Here is a 25,235-nt window from a genome sequence, read left to right as displayed (position 1 = left end):
TTCACAGTATTTATTATAGTAAAGGTTACTGTTGTAAAACATTAGTGACTTTGGGCCATATCTTATTTTCCATGTGTCTTTAAAACATTTTACATTATTCACATCATACATTGTAATTTTTATGACTATACATAATTGGTTTTTTTCCTGACCCTTGGAATGTTACAGTTTCATGTAACTTTTTAAAAAATAAAAACATTGCAGACTAAATGTACTAATAAGTACATACTGAACACATTTAATTACCACAGTAATTAAAAAGTCCTGGTCTTTACTTCTTAAGATTAAGATTCATTAACTTGCAATCTCTGGGATTTCTCTATTATCCACAATGAGAGTATGAATAATCCCTTCTTTCCGCTTCCCACTACTGACAGCCTTTATGTAACAGTCGTGGTTCCCGAGACTGAAGTGAGTTTCAGTCCCATCATCTACAAACTCACCCTGGATCAACAAAAGAAGAAGGAATTAGTGGTGCACAAACATTTCTCTTTGTCTAGAGCATTAACACCATCTAAAAGTACTAGTAGTACAATAAAATAGTGTATTAAACAATAAGCTGTGAAAAACAAAGTCTAAAGCTTGTACTTAGATGCTTTTACATTTCTGTTATGCAGTGAAAGTTTCCTTTTTATAACCCCTACAATCCTTAGGAATCTTAAATGCTTGGGGGAGGAATATAAACCTCATGGCTATGTGTCTATAACATATGTTTTCAAAAATAAAAATGATAAATATGACATTTATTAGTTATTTATAAATGCCTCAAGTGATCTACCTGCCTCAGCCTCCCAAAGTGCTGGGATTACAGGTGTGAGCCACGGTATCTAGCCAGGGATAGAGTGTTCTTAGCCACTCCGAAAATCTGATTCCTCTGGGTATAAGGTGGCTTACAATAAAATATACAGATAACAAAACCAAACACCACTAAATCTATACCTGTTCTGTTCAGTACAGTAGCCACTGGCCATATGTGGCTATTGGGCACTTGAAATTGACTAGTCTGAAAATAGATATGCTGTTTAAATATAAAATAGACACTAGATTTGAAACACCTAGTATGAAACAAAAAAATATATAAAATAACTTTTTATACTGATTACATGTTAAATAATATTTTTGATATATTGATTTAAATTAAATATAATATTAAAATTAACTTCATCTAAAATTTTTTCCAATGTGGACACTAGGTAAGTTAAAAGTACACATGAAGGTCATATCTGTGCCTCATATGGTACTTTGATTGGGTAGCAGTGGTCTAGAGTAAAAAGATTAGCACAGAGAAGGAAGGAAGGAAGGAAGAAGAGGCTTAGAGGATAAGAACTGATTTATGCCAGAAAGCAAAGAAACAGAAAATCAGATTTAAACCCTGGCTGTGAGCTTCCTGGCAGCCAAAGTAGATAGAACACGGCCCCCAGTTAACAATACCAAGCCAAAGAAGGCACAGGATGCCTCAGGGAGAGAAGCCTTTTCCCAGCTCTGGGACGGATGTGGCCAGTGGCTCCTTAGGGGAGATGTGCTGAATACCACACGCATGTCCTTGGGTGCAGTGTGCTCCTGTCCCCATTTTTAATACTGAGCCTTGAAAAAAGACTTCAGAGGAAAGGGCAAGGGTTAGGTAATACAATCTATATAACCAGCTTCTTGGCAATTGGACAAATATATAATTTTGGCACGATGCTTTGAGATAAAAAGGAGAAAATCAGCTGTGACTCACAAGCAACAGGATGAGTTTGCTGTGTGGACGTACAGTACTGGGGAAGGCTGCCCAGATATGGAGCTGCCCAAACTGCCCTGCAAACTAGGTTGTAGTTACAATGAGAAAGCAATTGTGTTATAAAGAGCTATTTTCCAAACACATGTGGTTTCCTGTTAATTACTATAAAACAAAGACACGTGGATGAATAGTATTTTCACCTTTTTACAACCACAACAACATTCTTTGTGTGTGTGTGTGACAGGGTCTTGCTCTTGCCACCCAGGCTGGAGTACAGGGGTACAATTGTAGTTCATTGCAGCCTTGAACTCCTGGGTTCCATCAATCCTCCTGCCTCAGCCTCCTGAGCAGCAAGGACCAGGCACACATCACCATATACAGCTAACTTAAAAAAAAATTTTTGTGTAGAGATACAGTCTTGTCATGTTGCCCAGGGTGGTCATGAGCTCCTGGCCTCAAGTGATCCTCCCATCTCGGCCTCCCAAAGTTACAATTGCTTTTTTTTTTTGAGACAAGGTCTTGCATTCTGTTACCGAGGCTGGAGTGCTGTGGTGCAACCTTGGCTCACTGCAGCCTCAACCTCCCTGGGATCAGGTAATTATTCCACCTCAGCCTCCCGAGGAGCTGGGACTACAGGCATGCGCCACCATGCTCTACTAATTTTTGTATTTTTAGTAGAGAGGGGTTTCACCATGTCGCTCAGACTAGTCTCAAACTCCTAGGTTCAAGCAATCTGCCCACCTCGGCCTCCCAAAGTGCTGGGATTACATGCATGAGTCACCTCGACCAGTACAACCACATTCTTAATACCATAAAACAGCATTCTCTTTACATGTGCACTGGAGAATTTCTCGAGTGTGGGAGGAAATGAGATTCAAAACTGCTGATTCTCTATCTAGAGAATTCTAGGCTAGGAAAAAAAGAACAGGAAGAACCACCAGGTATGGCATTGGGCACACAGTAGGTATCTGATCTATGTTAGTGGTAACTGGAGTTTTTCCAAAGGGGGCCATAAAATACTGAAGCACTCTCCAAGCCTCTCTGCATAAAAGAAGTCTCTATCAGCAGATGTAACCCAGAGAGCAGCTCCAGCACTCAATTTTGAGTGAGCCCAAATTAAATTCTTCAGGACTCAGAAACAGAAAAGCATTCATCTTTGTGACTTTTAAATTTCAATTTGTTGATTAATTATTTTAGAGATGGGGTCTCACTACGTTGCTCAGGCTGGCCTAAAACTCCTAGACTCGGGTTCCTCTCACTTCAGCCTGCCAAGTAGGAGGCCACTACAGACGTGTGGCTTCATCTTTGTAATTTTTGATTTCTGGTTTTGTCACCTCCTCAGAAACAGCTATCAGACCAAGTAGGTTCTAGGTGGTCTTCTGAATAAATTAATCCCAGACCTCCTTTCCTCCAACTACCAAAAGCACCTTTTCTCACTGTCTTGTCCCTATACTATACAAATGAGATCAAAGCAACTACAACATGCAAAATGTGACCAGAGAAGAGAGCTTCCCATTATCTCTAGCCCTGATGTTCACATCTGGAGCCAGCATGAAAGTGGGTCGGAGGGACAGCACTCCCTGCTTGGCCCGCAGATCCCATAAGACATGGGGATTACCACCCAGTGATTTCAGCTCCTAGTCCCACACTTTGTTTCCCACTCTCTCCCCTGCGCACACTACTACTGTTTCATTCCTGCTTGAAATTCACTCCTACATTCACTCCATCCACAGCCACAGTAATCCAAGCACCTGATAGCAAAAGCCAAACACACCGGAGTCTAGATGGGGATTTCAGTGTGCCTGGCCACAGTGACTGCGGTAGCCTCTTTCTCCCTGCATCGGCACTGCTGGTCTAAAATTCCACTTGTCCTCTGGGCTTTGTGAGAGTGCCCTTTCCTGTTCGTCTACCTTCGCGTCATCCGATACCGTATCACTCATTTTATAAAAATCTTGCTTTCAGAAAAGAACCCTCTGCTTGAGTGTATGGTATAAAGCATTCCTAAAGTGTGTTCTGTGGACCAGCAGCATTAGCAGCACCTAGGGAAATGTTAGAATTAGCATTTTAACGAGATCCCAGGCAATTTCTGTGCATGCAAGTTTGAGAAGCAGTGACACATAATGCACCACTTCAAATGGATAAACACAAGAGGACACCAGCCTGTGGGGATATAATTCTAACTAGGGGCTCTCTTTAGGTATTTTACTTGCTAGGTATTTTACTGGTATTTTACTTGCTATGCTAGAGCCTGGTCCAGGACAGGAAAGGGAGAGTATGAAGTTGGTGTCAGCTAAGAACATAAGTTGTTTCCAAACTCATGGCACCAGGCACTGTCTGGCAAAGGTTTTCAGAATCTGGAGTCAGGAGTACTTAATCCCTTTTTTGTTTTTATCAAGATGGCCTTGGTTCATTATAAAATCTCTATAATTAGGAAATGCAACAATTCAATGGTAACTTAGATACATGGCACTTAGAGTCATTAAATAGTCAACTTACTGCTGTCTCCAATTTTTTACCATTGCACCATACGTCCATAGTGTCTTTTTCTGTAAAAGTAGCATAAAAACTTTAAGTTATAATTCTGTGAATTAAAGGTAAAGCTAACTTTTCCTATTTATTACTTTAGGAAAGGATTGATATACCAGATCTCTAAAATTCCATTAATATTCCAAAACCCAATACTTTTTCATGGCTTTCATGGCTTGGAGACTCTCCTAAAATTTGAAGAAGCTGTGTTTGTTCTTTGTTCAGAAAACTATAATGAAACAAAACAATCTTTTAAGAGAAAGTTATGGTCCTAATACAAATTGATGAAGCCTTATGAAACAAAATAAATCCAAAAGGACCATCTTTAAAGGAGGATGCATACAGGCTGGGCACGGTGGCTCACGCCTGTAATCCCAGCACTTTGGGAGGCTGAGGCGGGCAGATCACGAGGTCAGGAGATCGAGACCATCCTGGCTAACACGGTGAAACCCCGTCTCTACTAAAAATACAAAAAATTAGCTGGGCATGGTGGCGGGCGCCTGTAGTCCCAGCTACTCGGGAGGCTGAGAGGCAGGAGAATGGCGTGAACCTGGGAGGCGGAGCCTGCAGTGAGCCGAGATCACACCACTGCACTCCAGCCTGGGTGACAGAGCAAGACTCAGTCTCAAACAAACAAACAAACAAAAAAGAAGGATGCATACAGATGAATGTGAGGAGGGACCTTTCCACACAAAATGTCCTTCAGTACTGACCAGATGACTCCCCTGCCTCTCACACTCACCCACCTGGATGATGGCACAAAGGGACCACTGAAAGCAGCTGCCACGGGGTTTATACAGGATAGACAGCACGTCCACTTTAGAAATCTAGTCCAGCTTCTTACTAGGTAGTACAATAATGTCTATTCCTTTTCAGAGTGGTTTCACTTTAGAGAAAAATTATTGGATTACAAGTAAAAAATAGGTATAGCTGGTGGACTGCACACTAAGGAACAATATGGAACAAAATGCTGCCCCGACACACTTAAACGCATCAGTTAACTTGCCATAGCTCACCTGAGGGTGGGGGAGTCCCCAGAGCCCCTTGCGAATGTTAGTGTCCTGGGAGTATCAGGAGAGAAGACTGCACTAATCAAGAAGCCGGAAGATGAGCTTTGGGTATTATAGTGAAGAAGAGAAGGAAGTGTGGCCTGTATGTGTACAAGGAGTCTAGGGGTCAAAACCTGCCCGGAGGTCAGGTTTGAGGTACCAGTCCAGGGTCTGACTACCTGGCCATCTGCTCCAGGAGCACAGTCTAAAGGGGGTTCTTTCCCTCCCCACACCTTGAGATGGGAGCCTCACTTAGAGATGGGAGAAAAGCCTGTGAGGTGCGCTAGATGGAAAAAGAGAAAGCCAGAGGGGTCCAGGAAATATGGGCAGGGGTCACCTCAGTGGCAGCCTTAGTAGAAAGTCACTACAGTCACAGCTGCAGGTAAACTCAACTTGTCCCAAGACATGATCAGTGTGCACAGGGCTATGATAAACCACGATGGTGGTGGAAACTGGTATTTTACTTGCTATACTTACTGAACATGTGCATGTACTCAGAGTTTCTACAATAGCGTATTAGCATGCCTCTGAAGAACACTGCTAATCCAGAAGCCCTGAAAGTAAATGTATTAAATTTGACTACATAAAAGTAAAGAAAAGGCCGGGTGCAGTGGCTCATGCCTGTAATCCCAGCACTCTGGGAGGCCGAGGCGGGCGAATCACGAGGTCAGGAGTTCGAGACCAGTCTGGCCAACATGGTGAAACCCTGTCTCTACTAAAAATACAAACAATTAGCTGGGCGTACTGGTGGGCGCTTGTAATCCCAGCTACTCAGGAGGCTGAGGCAGGAGAATTGCTTGAACCCGGGAGGTGGAGGTTGCAGTGAGCCAACATTGCACCACTGCACTCCAGACCAGACTGGGTGACAGAGTGAAACTCGGTCAAAAAAAAAAAAAAAAAAAAAAAAAAAGTAAAAAAGCCACAGCACAGCTGAAGAAAAATGCACACACATTAGCCAAGTTATGCAATAAATGACAAACTCGGAAAAATATTTCAAACTCACAGCATGAACAAAGGACTAAACTTACTAATGTGAAGACTGTGAGAAATGAAGGAGAAAAAGACCAAAAACCAAAAGAAAATAGGGCACAGGGCATGAACAGGCATCATGAGAAAGGAAACACAAAATAAACTTAAACCTAAGATGCTCAACCTCACTTTTGAAAAAGACAAATAAAAACAACCCTGAAATACCATTTCTTCTCCTAGCAGAATGCCAAAAAGTCCAAAAGTTTGGCAACATGTTCTGCTGGAGAACCTGGGGGAAAATAGCTAATGGGGGTACAAAATGGTAAAAGTACTATAGAAGTCAAATGGGCAGAAATCTATTAAAATGGCAAATACAATTATTCTTTGACCCAGAAGAAGTCCTACTTTCCTACTTCCAGAAATGTGTCATAACATAATATGTGTCCTGTATTCCAAGAGGCATGCAAACAAAGCTATTCATGCAGCATTGCTTTTAACAGCAAAAGATTAGAAACAGCTCAAGCGTTCATCAGTTGGGAGTGAGCTAAATATTTACTATTGAAATTTACTCTGTAGCTATAAAAAAGCATGAAAAAGTTCTTTAGGTTCTGATATAAAAGGATCTTCAGAATGTACTAAGTGAATAAAGCAAGATGCTTTTATGTGATAAGAGATAATATGTGTATTTGCTTGAATCTGAATAAAGAAACACTAGAGTGACACTAAAAATGGTTATCTTGGGGGGACATATCTGGCTGATAAAACGTCAAATCTATCATGACTCAGAGGTGGATTCAGTGACTCGTGGGAGGTGCTGCTGCATGTTCATCTTGGAGCATCTCCTCTTTACCAGCCTGCAGATTCCCTCAGCCACATGAACAATAGCTAGGGACTTCCCAGGTGAGTCCTGAGCAGGTTATGTTCTGTAAATGCTATCAGAGAAGTGAAACTTTTCAGAACAGCAAGAGAATTTCCGTTCAACATGAAGTTTCATGTGTACTTTCCTCCTGCCAGTTTTATTTTCCTCCCATGACATTCAGTGGTGTGGAGACTACCGGAGCTAAGAATGCTAACCAACCCTGTTTTCATTGCCCTTATATGCCTCACATTTTTGGGGTGGTGAAAAAGAATGCACATGATCTTTGAGGTCAGGTCTCAGCATCACTTTTTACTAGCAGTACCCTTTGGCAAGTCACCACCACTCTGAGCTTCCATTTCCTCAGGGGCAAATGAAGATACCACTCTTCCCACAGGTTGTTATAAGGGTTAGGAATAATTTATATAAAGTGCCTAGTATAGTATCCGGCACATAATATGACCTCAAAATCATAATATTTTGTTATTCAAAGCTTTTTCGTGGCCTTGCTCTAATTTCTCAATATAAAATTTAGAAAGTCATATAATACTGTCATTTGAAACTTGCCACATAATATATATAAATGACTTTTACCAGGAGACCCTAGATAAGCCCATTATTTGCCCATGAGTAGTAATAATAACCACAAATATATATTTTTTTTTTTTTTGAGACGGAGTCTTGCTCTGTCACCCAGGCTGGAGTGCAGTGGCCGGATCTCAGCTCACTGCAAGCTCCGCCTCCCAGGTTCACGCCATTCTCCTGCCTCAGCCTCCCGGGTAGCTGGGACTACAGGCGCCGCCACCTCGCCCGGCTAGTTTTTTTTTTTTTTTTGTATTTTTTAGTAGAGACGGGGTTTCACCGTGTTAGCCAGGATGGTCTCCATCTCCTGACCTCATGATCCACCCGTCTCGGCCTCCCAAAGTGCTGGGATTACAGGCTTGAGCCACTGCGCCCGGCCACAAATAATATTTTTAAATTAATTATTATTATTATTTTTGAGACAGAGTCTTGCTTGATCACCTAGGCTGGAGTGCAGTGGTGCGATCTCAGCTCACTGCAACTTCCGCCTCCCAGGCTCAAGCAATACTCCCGCCTCAGACTCCCAAGTAGCTGGGGTTACAGGTGCCCACGACCATGCCCAGCCAATTTTTGTATTTTTAGTAGAGACGGGGTTTCACCATGTTGGTCAGGCTGGTCTCAAACTCCTGACCTCAAGTGATCCACCTGCCTTGGCCTCCCAAAGTGCTGGGATTACAGGTGTGAGCTATTATGCCCAGCCAAATTATTATTAATTTTGAGGCAGAGTTTCACTCTGTCATCCAAGCTGGAATGCAGGGGTGCAATTTAGCTCACTGCAACCTTGAACCCCTGGGCTCAAGTGATCCTCTCACCTCAGCCTCCCAAGTAGCTGGGACTACAGGCATGTGCTACGTGACTCAGCAAATATGTAAATATTTTGCAGAGATGAGGTCTCCCTATGTTGCCGAGGCTGGTCTCGAACTCCTGGGCTCAAGTGATCCTCCCACTTCGGCCTCCTAAAGTGCTGGGATTACGGGTATGAGCTACTGTACCTGGCTGACAAATAATATTTTTAAAGAATTCACAATGTGAGAACCACTGCTAAGTACTTTACATGTACTAAATCAATTAAGCTTCACTCATACCACAACTCTGTGAAGGAGTTACCATTATTATCCCCATTTTTTTTTTTTTTTTTTTTTTTGAGACGGAGTCTCGCTCTGTCGCCCAGGCTGGAGTGCAGTGGCGCGATCTCTGCTCACTGCAAGCTCCGCCTCCTGGGTTCACGCCATTCTCCTGTCTCAGCCTCCTGAGTAACTGGGACTATAGGTGCCCGCCACTGCGCCCGGCTAATTTTTTTGTATTTTTAGTAGAGACAGGGTTTCACCATGTTAGCCAGGATGGTCTCGATCTCCTGACCTCGTGATCCGCCCGCCTCGGCCTCCCAAACTGCTAGGATTACAGGCATGAGCCGCTGTATTATCCCCATTTTAGAGATGAGGAAACCAAGGCTCAGAGGTTAAGTAATTTGCCCATGACACAGCTCTGATCCGGGAGCCTGCATTCTTCATAACTAATCTGTAAAATGTAGGCTTTAGTCAGCATAGTCCAAAGTTTGATGGATCTTGGAAGTAGAAGTGCAAGCAATATCAATAAATAGGCAATTTTGCCTTTACCTCAGTAAACGACTCTGGTCCCTTTTCCCTTCCAAACAGCAAAAGGGACAAGTTTGGGCTGAACTCTGTCTCATTTCCAGGCTCATGAGGGATTGCAAATGGATAGAGAAGAGTAAAGGCAGACAAGGAGTAAAAGGAGAAAAATAGATTTTTTAAAAGACCGGAGATAATTCACAAGTAGATAAGCAGGCCCCTGGGCATTTAAAAGAGAACTAACTGTATGCTTGGCATAGCTTAGGTAGTCTCTTCCATTTCTCCCAGGAAAAGTTAATATCAATTGTATTACAAGTTGGCAAAGTTGCTGATTAAGCACCTAAAATTAATTAAAGGCCTGGTTTCATCATCTGTTAAAGTCCCATATGTTCAAGTGTGTTGACACTAATCATAATCCTTTTAAAAACGAAAATTTCCATTATTAATGAGATCCAGTGGTTCTCAAACTTTATTGCAGATTGAGTAATTATATTCCTAAACATATCACTATGAAATTTGGAAATATAAGGGATAAGATGAGCTCCCAAAACCTTCTGGAAATAAAAAAATGAGATTCAGATTGGCACAACACTTCTCATTTCAAACAATGGAGAATAAAAGCTATTGGAATAAGGGTTTCAAAAATTCTGAGAGAAAATTAGTTTGAAATTAAAACTCTGTACTGAACAAAACTATCAATTTAGCATTAGGATCAAAGTTATGTTTATTTCTTAGACACCCTTTATCAGGAGATTACCTAAGGATATATTCCAGTAAACAAAGATGAAAGCAGGAGTTGAGGGGTTCAATAACTAGAAGAACAAAAGAGTTCCATGAAAGAAAGCCTAGGGTGGCTTTCTTTCATGAAGCAGCAGACTTGGATATTTAGAACAGGAAGCCAACAGACTCCCAATATTGTTGTTAAGAATGAAAAGAAGGGTGCTCACAGCTGCTTACACCTGTAATCCCAGTACTTTTGGAGGCTGAGGCAGGAGGATCACTTGAGCCCAGGAGTTCAAGATCAGCCTGGGCAACATGGTGAGATCCTGTCTCTACAAAATTTTTTTTTAAAGTTAGCCTGGCATGGTGATGTGGACCTGTGGTCCCAGCTACTCGGAAGGCTGAGGCTGGAGGATCACCTGAGCCCAGGAAGACAAGGTTGAGCCATGTGCATGCACACCAATGCATTCCAGCCTGGGCGACAAAGTGAGACCCTGTCTCAAAAACATCAAAGAGTGAAAAGAATTCCAAGCAATAGAGAACATGAGTAAAACTGCTAACAGACATAGGAATATGGGTAAAGAAAAGATATATATCTATTTTCCATAAGAAAAGAGAAACCCAAACAGGAAAGCCTAGAAAAACAAACAAACAAAACTCTTCAAAAAGTCCTAAACTTTGATAAGTTTTATCTGATGCAGTACTAAGCCTATTGTTATCTAGGAAAATATTGTTTTCTTACTGATAAATCCTAAATTTCCAACTGTCTTTAAGATATATTTATAAAGAGAAATACCAAATAATATCAAAATCTACATCAATATTCCCTTTTTTTTTGAGACAGAGTCTTGCAATCTCGCTCACTGCAACCTCCACCTCCTGGATTCAAGTGATTCCCCTGCCTCAGCCTCCTGAGTAGCTGGATTGCAGACATGTGCCATTATGTCCAGCTAATTTTTGTATTTTTAGTAGAGACGGGGTTTCACCATGTTGACCAGGCTGGTCTCAAACTCCTGACCTCAGGTGATCCTCCCGCCTCGGCCTACCAAAGTGCTGGGATTACAAGCACGAGCCACTGCGCCTGGCAATATGACATTTTTTAAAAACCTAAACCTATAATCCTCAAATCCATCACCATAAAACCTAGCTTAAGATAGCTTACATATGAAATGGTGGATTGAATGAATGCTTCATTTACACAGGACACATTAGAAATACACCTGCTGGACAATATACACACTGCTAGACAATCCCAAGCAGATGGGAAACAAAAAGACTTTAAAAAATGTTTTTAAACAAGTGAAATACACCTGCACTTACACTCCCTCTCCTTTTCAAACCTCCATAGAAGGTCTGAATAGTTACAGGAATTAAACAGACATTATAAAAAAATAAGTTATGCAGAAACAGCACTAACTTACCCAAAACAATTCTAAAGTTCTCACCATCCATGTGTAATATCCAAGTATTGGTGGTTTTTGATCTGTTCTCCATATACTTCTTGAGACTTTTCCCATTAATTTCCAGAGTATATTCATAAGCAAAACCACTGATAGCATCTATATTTATGGTCGCCTTTGTCTTCGCAGCTCCAACATAGAATGTTTCTCTGCCCACTAACTTGAACATCCAATCTTTCCTTATCTCTTCCTACATAATAGAAAAATTTGAACCAAACGGAAGAAAAATTAAAATTTAATTTTAGAAATAACGTAAAGTGAACAAAGGCAATGCCATTTAGACATAATTTTATTGCCAGGCGTGGTGGCTCATGCCTGTAATCCCAGCAAGCTTTGGGAGGCTGAGGCGGGCGGATCACGAGGTCAGGTGTTTGAGACCAGCCTGGCCAACACGGTGAAACCCCGTCTCCACTAAAAATACAAAAAATTAGCCGGGCGTAGTGGTGGGTGCCTGTAGTCCCAGCTACTTGGGAGGCTGAGGCAGGAGAATCGCTTAAACCCAGGAGGTGGAGCTTGCAGTGAGCCGAGACCGCACCACTGCACTCCAGCCTGGGCGACAGAGCGAGATGTCGTCTCAAAAAAAAAAAAAAAAAAAAAAAAGGACATAATTTTCTTAATTTATGATGCCAAGGTTTTAGAAAATAAAAGCACTTTAAGTTTAAATATTACATGCTATATTCCATGAATTCTATAACTATTTACACAGCAAAATGATACAGAACAAAAACATGACTATAAGAAAAAAAAAAGCCCGAATTCACATATGAAGATGCTACTTTAACAAAATCAAGCTTCTCTATACATCATATTTTACAAAGTAACATATTTTCTTCCTACCTTTCCATCTACATATACTACTCGTTTGCCTGATGTAGTCCCATGTTCAAATTCAATCTTGTGGACTCCGTCACTTAAAGCAACATCCCAGACAGCTACGAGGTCTGCCATTTTTTCTAGACTGTAAGGAGGGCTAAAGGAATAAAATAAAGCAATTATACAGGGACAAAATACTAATTAAATAACCAATTAATCCTTCCAAGATGAAAATATTAGATTAAAACCTCTAAAATGTCAAAATAGTAAAGTGACAGTACCTAAGAAATTCTACTCACAGTACATGTAACTATTTTCTCCCTCTTATTCACTCTTCCTTTAAGATACAACTACTATATATGGGTACATAGTCCGATTACTTCTAAAAAAAGCCACCTGAATATTAATAGGATTAAGAATGCATCAGTTTATCCTGGTTAGTATTTTAGGTTAGGCTACAGTATAGTACATGGAAAGGTCAGTAAAAAGTCTTTACTTTTCCCCCACCAGCTCCCATTTAAAAACCATGGTATTTAATTTTATTTCTCCTTTTCAGGTCTAATCACTCTAAAACAAGAACTCTCCAAACCTCCCATACTTAAACTAATACTAGGGATTTGTTTTAACAAAAAGGTTCTAATTTATTATACTGAGACAGAAAAAAGTCATGGAAGAAATGTCCTGTTAATAAAGATAAAAATAATTTTAAAATGTTATGAAAAATATTCTTGGCATTATTACAGGAAATCTTATTTAAAAAAATAAAGGACTTTGGGCTGGGTGAGGGGCTCATGCCTGTAATCCCACACTTTGGGAAACCAAGGTGGGCAGATTACTTGAGCCCAGGAGTTCCAGACCAGCCTGGGCAACATGGTGAAACCCCGTCTCTACAAAAATATTAGTCACACATGATGGCGAATGCCTGGAGTCCCAGCTACTTGGGATGCTGAACCCAGGAGGTTGAGGCTGCAGTGAGCCATGATTGCACCACCATGTTCCAGCCCAGGTGAAAGACTGAGACTGTCTCAAAAATAAGAAATAAATAAAGGATTGTGGTTTGTCAGAAATTTCTGGCATATACTTAAACATATATTTTTGATGTTAATATATCCTGTGTGAATGATATAATACATATATAATATCTAATTAATATTTTGATACTGGCGTATCTTTTTAGCTTTGACAGAAGTATCATTTATTACAGTAATAATGATCATAGCTAACAGCTATTAAGTGATTACTATGTACCAGTCACTGTTCTAAGAGCTTTAAATATGTTAACTCACAGAATCACCATGAGATGGCTACTGTTAGTATCCTTATTTTACAGGTGAGGCTCAGAGAGGCTAAGGGTTTACCTAAGGTTACAATGACATTAAGTGGCAGAGGCAGGATTTAAACCTAGGATTCTGGCTCCAAAGCCTGTTCTCTTAACTACATCTTCCTCTTTGTTCACCCTAATTCCCTTTGTATGCTCTAAATTGAAGATGGTAAATGGATTTTATATCATTTTGAAGTAGTTGCCAAGAACTCTGTGCTGAGAGAAAAGAGGAGACCTCATATAAAGGCTCTACCGAAACGGATGCCATGTTACTGGAGGCTACCCCCACGCCAGGTATTTACTACTCCTGCTCTAAGTCATATAAAAGCAGAACCATGTATTCTGAAATTTTACAGAATGTATTCTTAACACAGTAGCTTGGATAAATCACTCTTTTGAATGATAACAATCTTGAAAATGTCAAAGGCTAGTTTACTGCAATATAAGACATTTACCTTTCATCATCTTCAAAGATAGGAGTGTCATCTCCAGATGCCATGGTTGGCAAAAACAGTCTTTAATCCAATTAGCAGCCAGGAAAGAAAAAAGCAGAATTGCAGCAAAGAAATACTGAAAGCAACAATGATGACATCTACAAAGGGTTTTCTAATTTTGCAATCCATTTATTAAATTACATGGAGTTTCAGATGAAACAGCTTTCACATAAAATAGAATTGCATCTTTAATTTTCAGAGAAAGATGTTACATCATGTAAATCAGTCATATTTCTCCCTGTTATGGATTTATAATTTCTTAAAGGTATACTTTATCAAAACTAAAGAACAAACTCTCATTTATTGCATATCAGAGCTGCAAGATACCTAAGAGATCCTCTGGGTCCTATGCTTCTCAAATTGGAGCACAAGAAGCCCCAAGGCTATGAGTCAGGGAATACATCAAACTCCAGGATAAACACAATGCATCTTCCGGAAGCATCAATGTTAAAGTGGTAACTAATTTAAAATGTAATCTTTATTTTAGAAGGCTACACTATGGTGGAACATAACTTTTAAAATCTTTGTTTACATAACTTCAAAGAACTGATGAGTTTGCAAGAAGCAACAGGGATATGCTGGTCTGCTCTCAAAGAGTGAACTTAATTGATCCCCCTAATTAAGCCCATTTAATTCACTAGTGCCAATGATGAATCAACAAAAGTTATGTGGCTGGCTCATGCAACTGGCAGGATCCAACTCAGAACCAGAGTCCAGTACTATGCAATGAACTAAACAGTAACTGGGCTGCAGTGTTGATTAAGCTGTACTAAAATCAGAAGTGCACACAAATTCACATGCATAGGAAACCCTCACATTTGAAGATTGGGATTAACAGTTTCACTCCTGCCAAAGTATCCTAAATTCAACTATGTTTTGCTTCCAAGATCTACCCTAGTTTAGCCCTTTCCTTAATTAGTGCCTATTTCCTATAGATGCTCAAGAATGCTCTCTCCTGGTTAAAAATGGGAGATTGCTAACCTTCTCTGGCTGGAAACAGCCAGAAGTCACAAATTATTAAAAAGTTTTTTGTTTGTTTTTGAGACAGAGCCTCACTCTGTCCCCTAGACTGGAGTGCAGTGGCATGATCTCGGCTCACTGCAACTTTTGCCTCCTGGGTTCAAGCAATTCTCATGTCTTAGCCTGTTGAGTAGCTGGGACTACAGGTACATGCCACCACATCTGGCTATTTTTTTGTATTTTTAGTAGAGATGGGGTTTTGGCATGTTGGTTAGGCTGGTCTTGAACTCTTGGTCTCAAGAGATCCACCCATCTCAGCCTCCCAAAGCGCTGGGATTACAGGCATGAACCACCACACGCCCAGCCAAAAAGATATTAAAGAAGACATCAGCACTCATAAAAGCAATCCAATGGGCCAGAAAAGCTAAGGATTTTAGAATAAAAACTAGGTAAATATTTGTACCTAAAACAAATCCCTCTTTTTAAAAATTAGCACCACACAAATTTGTGCATTTTTCTACTCTTAAGGATTATCCCCTATGAAACCAGAGGGTATCCTACAACAATAAAAACAAAAAGAATGCACATCAATATAATAAGCCAGCCAGGTATGGTGGCATGCACCTGTAGTACCAGCTACTGGGGAGGCTAAGGTGGGAGGATCGCTTGAGCCTAGGAGTTAGAGGCTCTGGTGATCATGCCACTACACTCCAGCCTGGATGACAGAGTGAGACCCTGTCTCAAAACAGATATCTCTCTATATATAACATATATTTACTATATACACTATATATTATATATAATATAGATACTATATATATACATATATACACACACACATACATATATATACACAATGTAATTATATGTACTCCAGTCTGGGTGACAGAATGAGACCCTGTCTCAAGCCATATATATATATATATATATACACATATATAATATAGATAGATATATATCTATATTATAGATAGATAGATAGAATAAGATAGTATAATTATATGTACTCCAGCCTGGGTGACAGATATAGATAGATAGATAGATAGATAGATAGATAGATAGATAGATACAGACAGAGAGATACATAGATATACATATCCATTTTGAGACAGGATCTCTGTTGCCCAGGCTGGAGTACATATAAATAATATGTATATTTATACACATATTATATGTATTATATATACGTATAATATTTATATTATTTAAATATAAATAATTATATAATATCTATATTATTTAAATATAAATAATATATAATATTTACATATTATACGTATATATAATATAAATAAAATAAGCCAAACAGCATAATATAAACTTCGATAAGGCATCCTTTGTAAATCAGAATGTATTTAGGGGTGTTATTCAAATTTTGCTCTACAATTTTCAGAGACTCCAGAAAGTTCAGTAATGTAGGCATTCAAACCTAAAATAATTGCTCCGTTTTCTAATATAAGGAATTCCAAATACTACTAAATCACATTAAGATACAACATCTTAATTATAATACCTTTTCATGGAGAAGTATAAAAGGCAATACCACTAATTATAAGAAAGATTAGAAATCATGATCACATTAAAACAGGTTTTCTTCTCTAAACTATGAACAATCATTCAGGCATTCAACAATTATTGAAGGACTACCTAAAAAACAGCAATTTTTCATTCTCCAATAATTAAAAGTATACCTGATAGGAGAGAATTATAAACAAAGATAAGAGTAAGTACTGAAGCAATTATCTGGCAAATTTGAAGCATTCTAATTCTACTTATATAACTATATATATCAAAATTATGTTTCTTCTTAAAGTTACAAATCAACATAAAATTCTGTTACTCTCTTTGCCTGTTTTTCTCTGACTAAATAAGAAAAATGCTACTCTAATACAAAGTTAGTAATATTTCAATTTTCTTGTTCATGCTATCCATTATTTTAAGCAAAACACTAAAAAAATCTTTTTATAAATGGTTAATAATTATAAAATGTTTTTAAAATTACTTCTTGGAGTGTGCATGGTGGTTTAGCCCTGTAATCCCAGCACTTTGGGAGGCTGAGACAGGAGAATCATTTGAAGCCAGGAACTCGAGACCAGCCTGGTCAACATAGTGACACCAAAAAAAATCAGCTGGGCGTGGTGGCATGTGCCTGTAGTCCCAGCTACTCAGGAGGCTGAGGCGGGAGGATCACTTGATTCCAGGAGTTTGAGACTGCAGTCAGCTATGACCATGCCACTGCACTCTAGCCTGGCCAACAGAGCAAGACGCTGTTCTAAAAGCAAAACAACAACAACAACAAAACAAACAAAAGACATTATTCTTTGGAACATTAAAAGTATATTCAGTTTATAAAAGGCTGCAATACTTCAAATTTTGTACAATTTTAAAAGGCAGAGATTAACTTTAAAAACTGCTTTCTATGCAAGGATTAAAGTGACCATTATCTTATAAACAGCCTTAACCAAAACATGAGCGAGTCATAGAATTTTCAGCACTGGAAAACAAAAAACAATAAAATGACCTGGTCTAGCCTCTCTCCTTCATTATGGGGAAATCAGTAACACACATCCCTTCAAGTGCCATCTCCACTGCCAGGCCTGGGTTCTTATTACCTATCCAACTTTCTAACAAAGCCGTAGAGGGTGCCAATAATGCACATGGAGTAAAGAAAACTTTTCAAATAATCTTACCACAAACAGTATTTCCCATCAACAAATGCCATCTAATGTTTAAGAAAAATGTCCAAAATCAACTCTGCCTCCTGCTTTTGGGCTTCTCTCCTATCTCCTATTCCAGCAGTTTCACTAGTCTTATGACCTCTGTCACTTTATACATTCCATTCCAATCTCACCACTTTAAAATTTAATTGAAATTGCTCTTCTGGCTCAAAAACTGGAGAGCACACATAGAAAACACTCTTAGCCACAAATGCAACAGGTTAATAGACTGACATCTGTTTTTTGGCCATTCATATCAGGGAAAATCATTAAAAACCACTAGTCAACTCATCAAATGCACATAAAAATATGCCCACTAGTGAGTCTTTAGGGAAACATGAAATAAAATAGAGATTTAGGCTAGAGGTCTGAAAGGAAGTATATATGAATAATTATTCTAAAACCGCAACAGGCACTAAAGCACAGAGATCAATGTTTACTTAAACAGACTTTAAGATACTTTGGACCATCAGCTGATTTTTCATTTTGAGAATATCCCCACACAAAAGTAAACTTACTTCCTCCATAACTGGTGATTCTCTGGATGGGAATACCAGCCTGAGCAAATGTAATCCATTAATCCAACAAACAGTTAAATGCCCACCAAATGTTCTGAAAGCACTCCAAAGTCACATACAGATGGTCTCCGGCTTACAATGGTTTGACTCAATGATCTTCTGACTTTAAGATGGTGCAAAAGAGATACGTGTTTGGTAGAAACCATACTTTGAGTACCCATACAACCATTCATTTTCAGTACAGTACAAAAAGTTACATGAGACAGCCAACACTTCATTGTAACACAGGCTTTGTGTTAGATGATTTTGCCCAACTGTGGGCTAAGGTAAGTATTCTGAACACACTTAAGGTAGGCAAGACTAAGATATGATGTTTGATAGGTTAGGTGGACTAAATGCATTTTCGACTTACAATATTTTAAACTTGCAATGGGTTTATTGGGATATAATCCCATCACAAGTCAAGAAGCATCTGTACATGTTTTTGTTTTTGTTTTGAGACAGGGTCTTGTTCTGTTGCCCAGGCTGGAGTGCACTCGATGGTGTACTAAATGCTCACGGTGGCCTCAACCTCCCAGGCCCAAAGGATCCTCCCACCTTAGCCTCCCAAGTAGCTGGGACTACAGGTACACACCACCACACCTAGCTCATTTTTGTATTTTTTTGTAGATATGAGGTTTCACCATGTTACCCAGGCTGGTCTTGAATTCGTGGGCTCAAATAATCCACCTGACTTGGCCTCCCAAGATGCTGAGATTACAGTCACCACACCTGGTCATACATGTCTTTTAAAATTTTCTATGGGTTTGTATGATTTACAGCAGCTATGCTCTATTTGTTTTCTCAAGGGGAGATGTAACTTCACAACAAAAGTTTTCTTATGATAAATGTCCAGCCTTCAGTTTTTTTCAACATTTATTTGAGCCTGCTACCAAGAGATACTGTACTAGATGCTGTTAGAAATTTGAAGAAAATCCTTCTTTTTTTGTTTTTTGAGATAGGGTCTCACTCTAGTCATCCAGGCTGGAGTGCAGTGGTGCGACCTTGATTCACTGCAGCCTTGACCTCCTGGGCTCAAACAATCCCCTCACTTCAGCCTCCTTAGTAGCTGGGACCATAGGCATGTGCCACAACACCCAGCTAATTTTGTAATTTTTTGTAAAGATGAGGTTTCACCATGTTGCCCCGGCTGGTCTCGAACTCCTGAGCTCAAGCGATCCTCCCAATTCAGCCTCCCAAAGTGCTGGGATTACAGGCATGAGCCACCATGCCCAGCCTGAAGAAAACATTTCTGTCCTTAAAGAATTTGAGAGTTCAGAAATAAATCTACATATCTGTAGCCAAGTGATTTTTGACAAGGGTGCCAACTCTAACTGGTGGGGAAAGAACAGTCTCTTCAACAGATGTTATGGGGAAAACTAGATTTTCATACACAAGAGATTTAAGTTGAACCTCACCTATCTCACACCATATACAAAAGTTATCTCAATGATCTAAATATAAAAGCTAAAACCATAAAACTCTTAGAAGAAAACATAGAGGTAAATCCTCATGACCTTGGATTTGGCAATGAATTCTTAGATAGGACACCAAAAGGATAGCAGCAAAAGAACAAACAGATAAACTGGACTTCATCAAAAGTTAAAATTGACTAGGTGTGGTGGCTCACACCTGCAATCCCAGCAATTTGGGAGGCCAAGGTGGGAGGACTGCTTGAGCCTAGGAGTTCAAGACCAGCCTGGGCAACACAGGGAGACTCCATCTCTACAAAAAAAATTTAAAACTAGCCAGGCATGGTGGTGCATGCCTGTAGTCCCAGTTACTCGGGAGGCTGAGGTGGGAGGATCACTTAAGCCTGAAAGGTCAAGGCTGCAGGTGAGCTGTGATTGCACCACTGTACTCCACTCTTGGCAACAGAATAGACCCTGTCTCAAAAAAACAAAAACAAACTAAAATTTCTGTGCATCAAAGGACATTATCTAGAAAGTGAAAAGACAAGGATGAGAGAAAATATTTGGAAATCATATATCTGATAGATGTTTCATATTCTGAATATATAAAGAACTCTACTGCTCAAAAACACAAAAGACAACCCAATTTAAAAATGGGCAGAGGGGCCGGGCACAGTGGCTCACACCTGTAATCCCAGCAATTTGGGAGGCTGAGGTGGGTGGCTCACCTGAGGTCAGGAGTTCAAGATCAGCCTGGCCAACATGGTGAAACTCCGTTTCTACTAAAAATACAAAAAATTAGCCAGGCATGGTGGCAGGCACCTGTAATCCCAGCTAGCTACTCGGGAGGCTGAGGCAGGAGAATCACTTGAACCCAGGAGGCAGAGGTTGCAGTAAGCCAAGATCGTGCCATTGCACTCCAGCCTGGGCAACAAGAGCAAAACTCCGTCTCCAGGAGAAAAAAAAAAGGCAAAGGACTTCAACAGACATTATTCTAAAGAAGACATACAAATAGTCAATAAGCATATGAAAAGATGCTAAACAACATTAATCACGAGAGAAATGCAAATCAAAACCACAATGAAATACAACTTCACATCTACTAGGATAGCTATACTAAAAATAAACAGAAAATAATGAGTGTTGGCAAGGATGTGGAAAAACTGGAATCCTTGTACGTTGCTAGTGGGACTGTAAAATGGTGAAGTTGTCATACAAAATGATATGACAGTTCCTCAAAACCTAAACAGAGAATTACTATATGACCTAGCAATTCTGCTGCTAGGTATACACCCAAAAGTTTTGAAATCAGTCACTCAGACACCTGTATACTATTGTTCATTGTAGCATTTTCCAATAGCCAAAAGATGAAAACAACCCAAGTTGTCCATCAACATAAGAATAAATAAAATGTGGTATATACACTTGATTTTAGCCAAAAGGCTGAGAAGTGATAAAATGCATACATATACAAAGGATATTCCTTTTTATTCAGCCAAAATAAGGAGTGATATTCTGACATATGTTATAACATGGATGAACTATGAAAATTTTATGCTAAGTGAAACAGTCAGACAAAAAATGACAAATATGATTCCACTTATATGAAATACTCAGAATAGGGACATTCATAGAAGCAGAAAGCAGATTAGATGTTCCCTGGGAAAAGGGGAAGGGATAAGGAGAAGTCTCAGTCTCTTTTGTGTTGCTATAAAGGAATACCTGAGGTTGCATAATTTATAAAGAAAAAAGGTTTATTTAGCTCATGATTCTCATGTCTGGAGAAGCTCAAGATTGGGCACCTGCATTTGGTGAGGGCCTCAAGTTGCTTCTACTCATGGCAGAAGGCAAAGGGGAACTAGCAGTGTAGAGAGCACGTGACCAGAGAGAAAGCAAGGGCGGGGAGGGGGTGAAGGTACAGGCTCTCTTTATCAAACAGGGATAGTGAGAACTGATAGAGCAACAACCCATTCACCTCCAAAGGAGGGCATTATTCATGTATTCATGAGGGATCCGCCCCCATGACCCAAACACCTCCCATTAGGCCCCACTTCCCAATACTGCCACACTGGGGGTCAAATTTCAACATGAGATTTGGTAAGGACAAATATCCAAACCATAGCAGGGAGTTATTGCTTAATGGTTACTGTGTTTCTGTTTAAGGTATTGAAAAGTTTGGCAAACAGTGACAATGATCGCACAACACTGTGAATGTACTTAATGCCCCCGAATTGTATCCTAAAAAATTGTTAAAATGGCAAATCTACGTTATATGTATTTTACCACTTCAAAAAGTTAATTATATAAAAAAGAATCGTATACTTTAAACGGATGAATTACATGGTATGTGAGTTATAGTTCAGTAAAGTTGTTAATAAAAAAAAAAAGAAAGAAAGAAAAGCAGGTGTCCTAGCTGTAGTGTCTCTTGGGATGCAATTGTACCTGTCACCAAAAGATAACATCTGTCTTTGTCCCCAGTTTCCACTTCACTCAGAAATATCTGTCACATAGATCTCCAAGTTACAAATTCGATTTAATAAACACATGTCATATTCTAAGTTCATCCGGCATACCAACAGTTATTGGGTACTTATGTACCAGGCTCTGGGCAGGACACTAACCTCAGAGTGGGGGAGTCTGGAGAGACCAAGAGATGATTATAGCACAACAATGGGAGTGTCCTTATAAAGGGAAGCAGCATAGGACAGAATGGAAAGAGTCCTAGCTCTGCCAAAGAAGGCTTTGGTTTAAAACTCTGGAGAAAAGTGGCCAGGCATGATGGCTCACACCTGTAATCCCAGCACTTTGGGAGGTCAGATCACTTGAGGTCAATAGTTCAAGATCAGCCTGGACAAAATGGTGAAATCCTGTCTCTGCAAAAACAGAAAAATTTGCCGGGCATGGTGGCACACATCTGTAAATCCCAGCTACGCCAGAGGCTGAGGCACAAGAATCTCTTGAACTCGGGACGTGGAGGTTGCAGTGAGCCGAGATCGTGCCACTGCACTCCAGCCTGGGCAACAGAGGGAGACTGTCTGAAAAATAAAAAAATAAAACTTGGGAGCAAGAAATTAATCCACTGTTGTTTTTAAACTCTTATGCATGTACTTAATTTTCAAGATTCTATGACCAAACTGGAAAATGATAAATACAAAAAAATCCATCTATTTTTGCAAATATGTTATTAAAATGTAAATTAAAAAGATGAAAAACCACATTCCACTTATTTTCACTGATGGAGATGATGCCAAGCACTTGAAACTTCAAAGAAAGCTTTTTCAGTATCTCATACTTACCCATCAATCTTTTAAAATCCCTTCCCTAGCAACCCAACACCTAAGTTTCAGAGCATGACTTAAACACCAACATGTTCATCTAATCCTACCTGAATTTTGCTTTAACTTAGGTTTATCCTTATTGGGGACTGAAACGATTTGTTCAAGATAAACCGAAGTCAGTTTAAAAATTACTCAGATGATAGTAGTTACTAGGATGCTCATAGTTCCCTTTTCAACAAAAGCCCCAGGTACAACCAGCCAATAATGCAAGTCACACTTAAGTGTTGACATCTTCATACCCGGCCCAGCCCCGTATGAAGTGAGGGGGGTCTCCAGTAAAGTCAGTCAGGAAGCTCCTCGAGCCAAGTATTCCCAAATGCTACTTACTGGAGGTACAAAAATGAGAATAACTTTTCTAAAGTTATTCATTTCACAATCTATACCAGAAGCCTTGTGGTATAGATTGTAGATTCTATCTTGTTTTAGAACGAATCTTGTGGGATTCATTCTACACAAATGATCATGCTCAAAATCCCATTGCAACGGTGCTCAGTTAATTACTTTTTGCAATAACTAAAAACTGAAAACCACTTGGGCGCTCACAATCAGGGAGAAACTACATTTAGCAAATCACATTCCAGTCAAAGCCATGCCAGGAGTCAGGGATAGATGAGGCAGTCAACCTGGCACACAGGAACGTACAGTCTAGTGTGGCCAATAAAAAGGATGCAGAAAAACATTTAAAGATACGGGTAAATGCATGCGATGTATTGTTAAGACAAAGAGGCCGAAGGTTGAGGCTGCAGCAGTGAACCGAGATCGCGCCACTGCATCATTCCAGCCTGGGCGACAGAGCGAGACCCCGTCTCAAAGGAGAGAGAGAGAGAGAGCGAGAGCGAGCGAGTGAGCGAGCGTGTTTCAGCACTTTATGATGCAGGTTCTGCAAAAATAAGCCCCGCTCATATTACAGGGAAAAACCATCTGGAAGAAAATACATCTTCATGTTAACCCAGCTTGTCTCTGGGGAACAGGGGCACGGCTGCTTTGCTTGCTTCCTTGCTGCTTTCTGTTCTTTTTTTCGACCGTGACAAATATTATATTTAAAGTTCGCGAACAGGCCGGAGAGTTCGCGGGTGCGGCAGGTCGCGGGGCAGGGCCTGGCCAGGCAGGGACCGCCAGGCAGGGACTGCCCCGCACCGCCCCGGTCTGGCCCCGCGCCCCGCCGCACCTCCACCTTTACCCGCGGTGAGCGGGAGCCGGGTCCCGCCCCGAGTCCTGGGATCACCGGCGGGCCGGCTGGAAGCGTCCGGAACTCACCCAGCGCCTCACCCGCCTGGGTCTCACCGACCGCGCAGACACCTCCCGCCGTCGCCGCCGCCGCCGCCGCCCAGAGATGGCCGCCGCCGGCGCAGCAGGGCCTAGGGCGTGGGGATGCCAGGGGCTGCGCGCAGGGGCTTCCAGGGTGCGGAGCTGACGGGCCCGAGGCGTCCAGGCGGGCGCAGGCGCGACCCCGACCCCACCCGGGCTGCTGCCTCACCTGTGCGCTGTGGGCCGTGGGAGGCTCTGGGGTAGGTTTCACCAAACAACCGGTTGGTTCCGACTCAGCTACGTAGGCCGCGTGGCCTTGCTTCCCTCGCAGAGAAACAGGCGCAGCCAGCGCGGAGGTTGAAAGCTCTGCAGGCGCAAGTACCAAACGCGCCGACTGTTTGTCGCGCCTCAGGTCCCCTGGGGCGCCCAGCGCAGGGGGCCACCCCTCCCGCCGCCACGGACCCAACCCGGGTCCCCTGCCTTAGCCGAAGGCCGCAACCTCCGCACACAGGCCTTCCTCAGCCCCAACCCCAGGACATCACCAGGTCGCGCAGTGCGTCCCGTCTTCCCGCCAGCAAGTGTGGGTAGGAGCCGGCCGCTGGCCCCGCGCTGGGCACAACCTAGTGGGCTAAACCAGCCCTGTGCCTGCTCTGCAGCTATGGGGAAGGGAAACCTGGTCATGGCAGCTATGGCATTCGCTCCTTGAAACCTCTTTATGGAGTCTCATTCCTTTTTTAAAGATCCAAACTACTTAAGATGGGCATGAATGCCCCATGTGTGATCTAGCCCCTGCCTGCTTGGCTTCATTTAGGTCCTTAAAGGATGCAGGTTTCTTCTCACCTAGGGCATCTGCAAATGCTCTTCCCTCTGCCTGAACACTCTTCACCTCTTCCCTCTTGTGAGT

General features: G+C 41.0%; 1 protein-coding gene across 6 annotated transcripts; it reads right to left on the bottom strand.

Annotated features, from left to right (window-relative positions):
- On the bottom strand, window positions 1–25,221 carry FAIM (Fas apoptotic inhibitory molecule). Of its 6 annotated transcripts, none has more exons than XM_023187891.1 (5): window positions 24,561–24,896; window positions 12,309–12,441; window positions 11,457–11,661; window positions 4,217–4,266; window positions 1–444 (listed from the first exon to the last, which is right to left on the bottom strand). In XM_023187891.1, exons 2-5 carry the CDS (start codon window positions 12,417–12,419, stop codon window positions 295–297), a joined length of 516 nt encoding a protein of 171 aa, XP_023043659.1. In that variant the 5' UTR covers window positions 12,420–12,441; window positions 24,561–24,896; the 3' UTR covers window positions 1–294. The 6 variants fall into 6 exon arrangements, with proteins under 6 accessions (XP_023043659.1, XP_023043661.1, XP_023043662.1 ...); XM_023187893.1 differs by lacking the exon at window positions 24,561–24,896 and adding an exon at window positions 24,341–24,554; XM_023187894.1 differs by lacking the exon at window positions 24,561–24,896 and adding an exon at window positions 22,367–22,446 and having other exon boundaries at window positions 11,433–11,661.
- Window positions 25,222–25,235: the final 14 nt, after the last annotated feature.

This window comes from Piliocolobus tephrosceles, chromosome 2, assembly GCF_002776525.5.
Source record: "Piliocolobus tephrosceles isolate RC106 chromosome 2, ASM277652v3, whole genome shotgun sequence".
In the NCBI taxonomy this organism is placed as follows: Eukaryota; Metazoa; Chordata; class Mammalia; order Primates; family Cercopithecidae; genus Piliocolobus; species Piliocolobus tephrosceles.
This window is presented reverse-complemented; position numbering and strand designations above follow the sequence as displayed.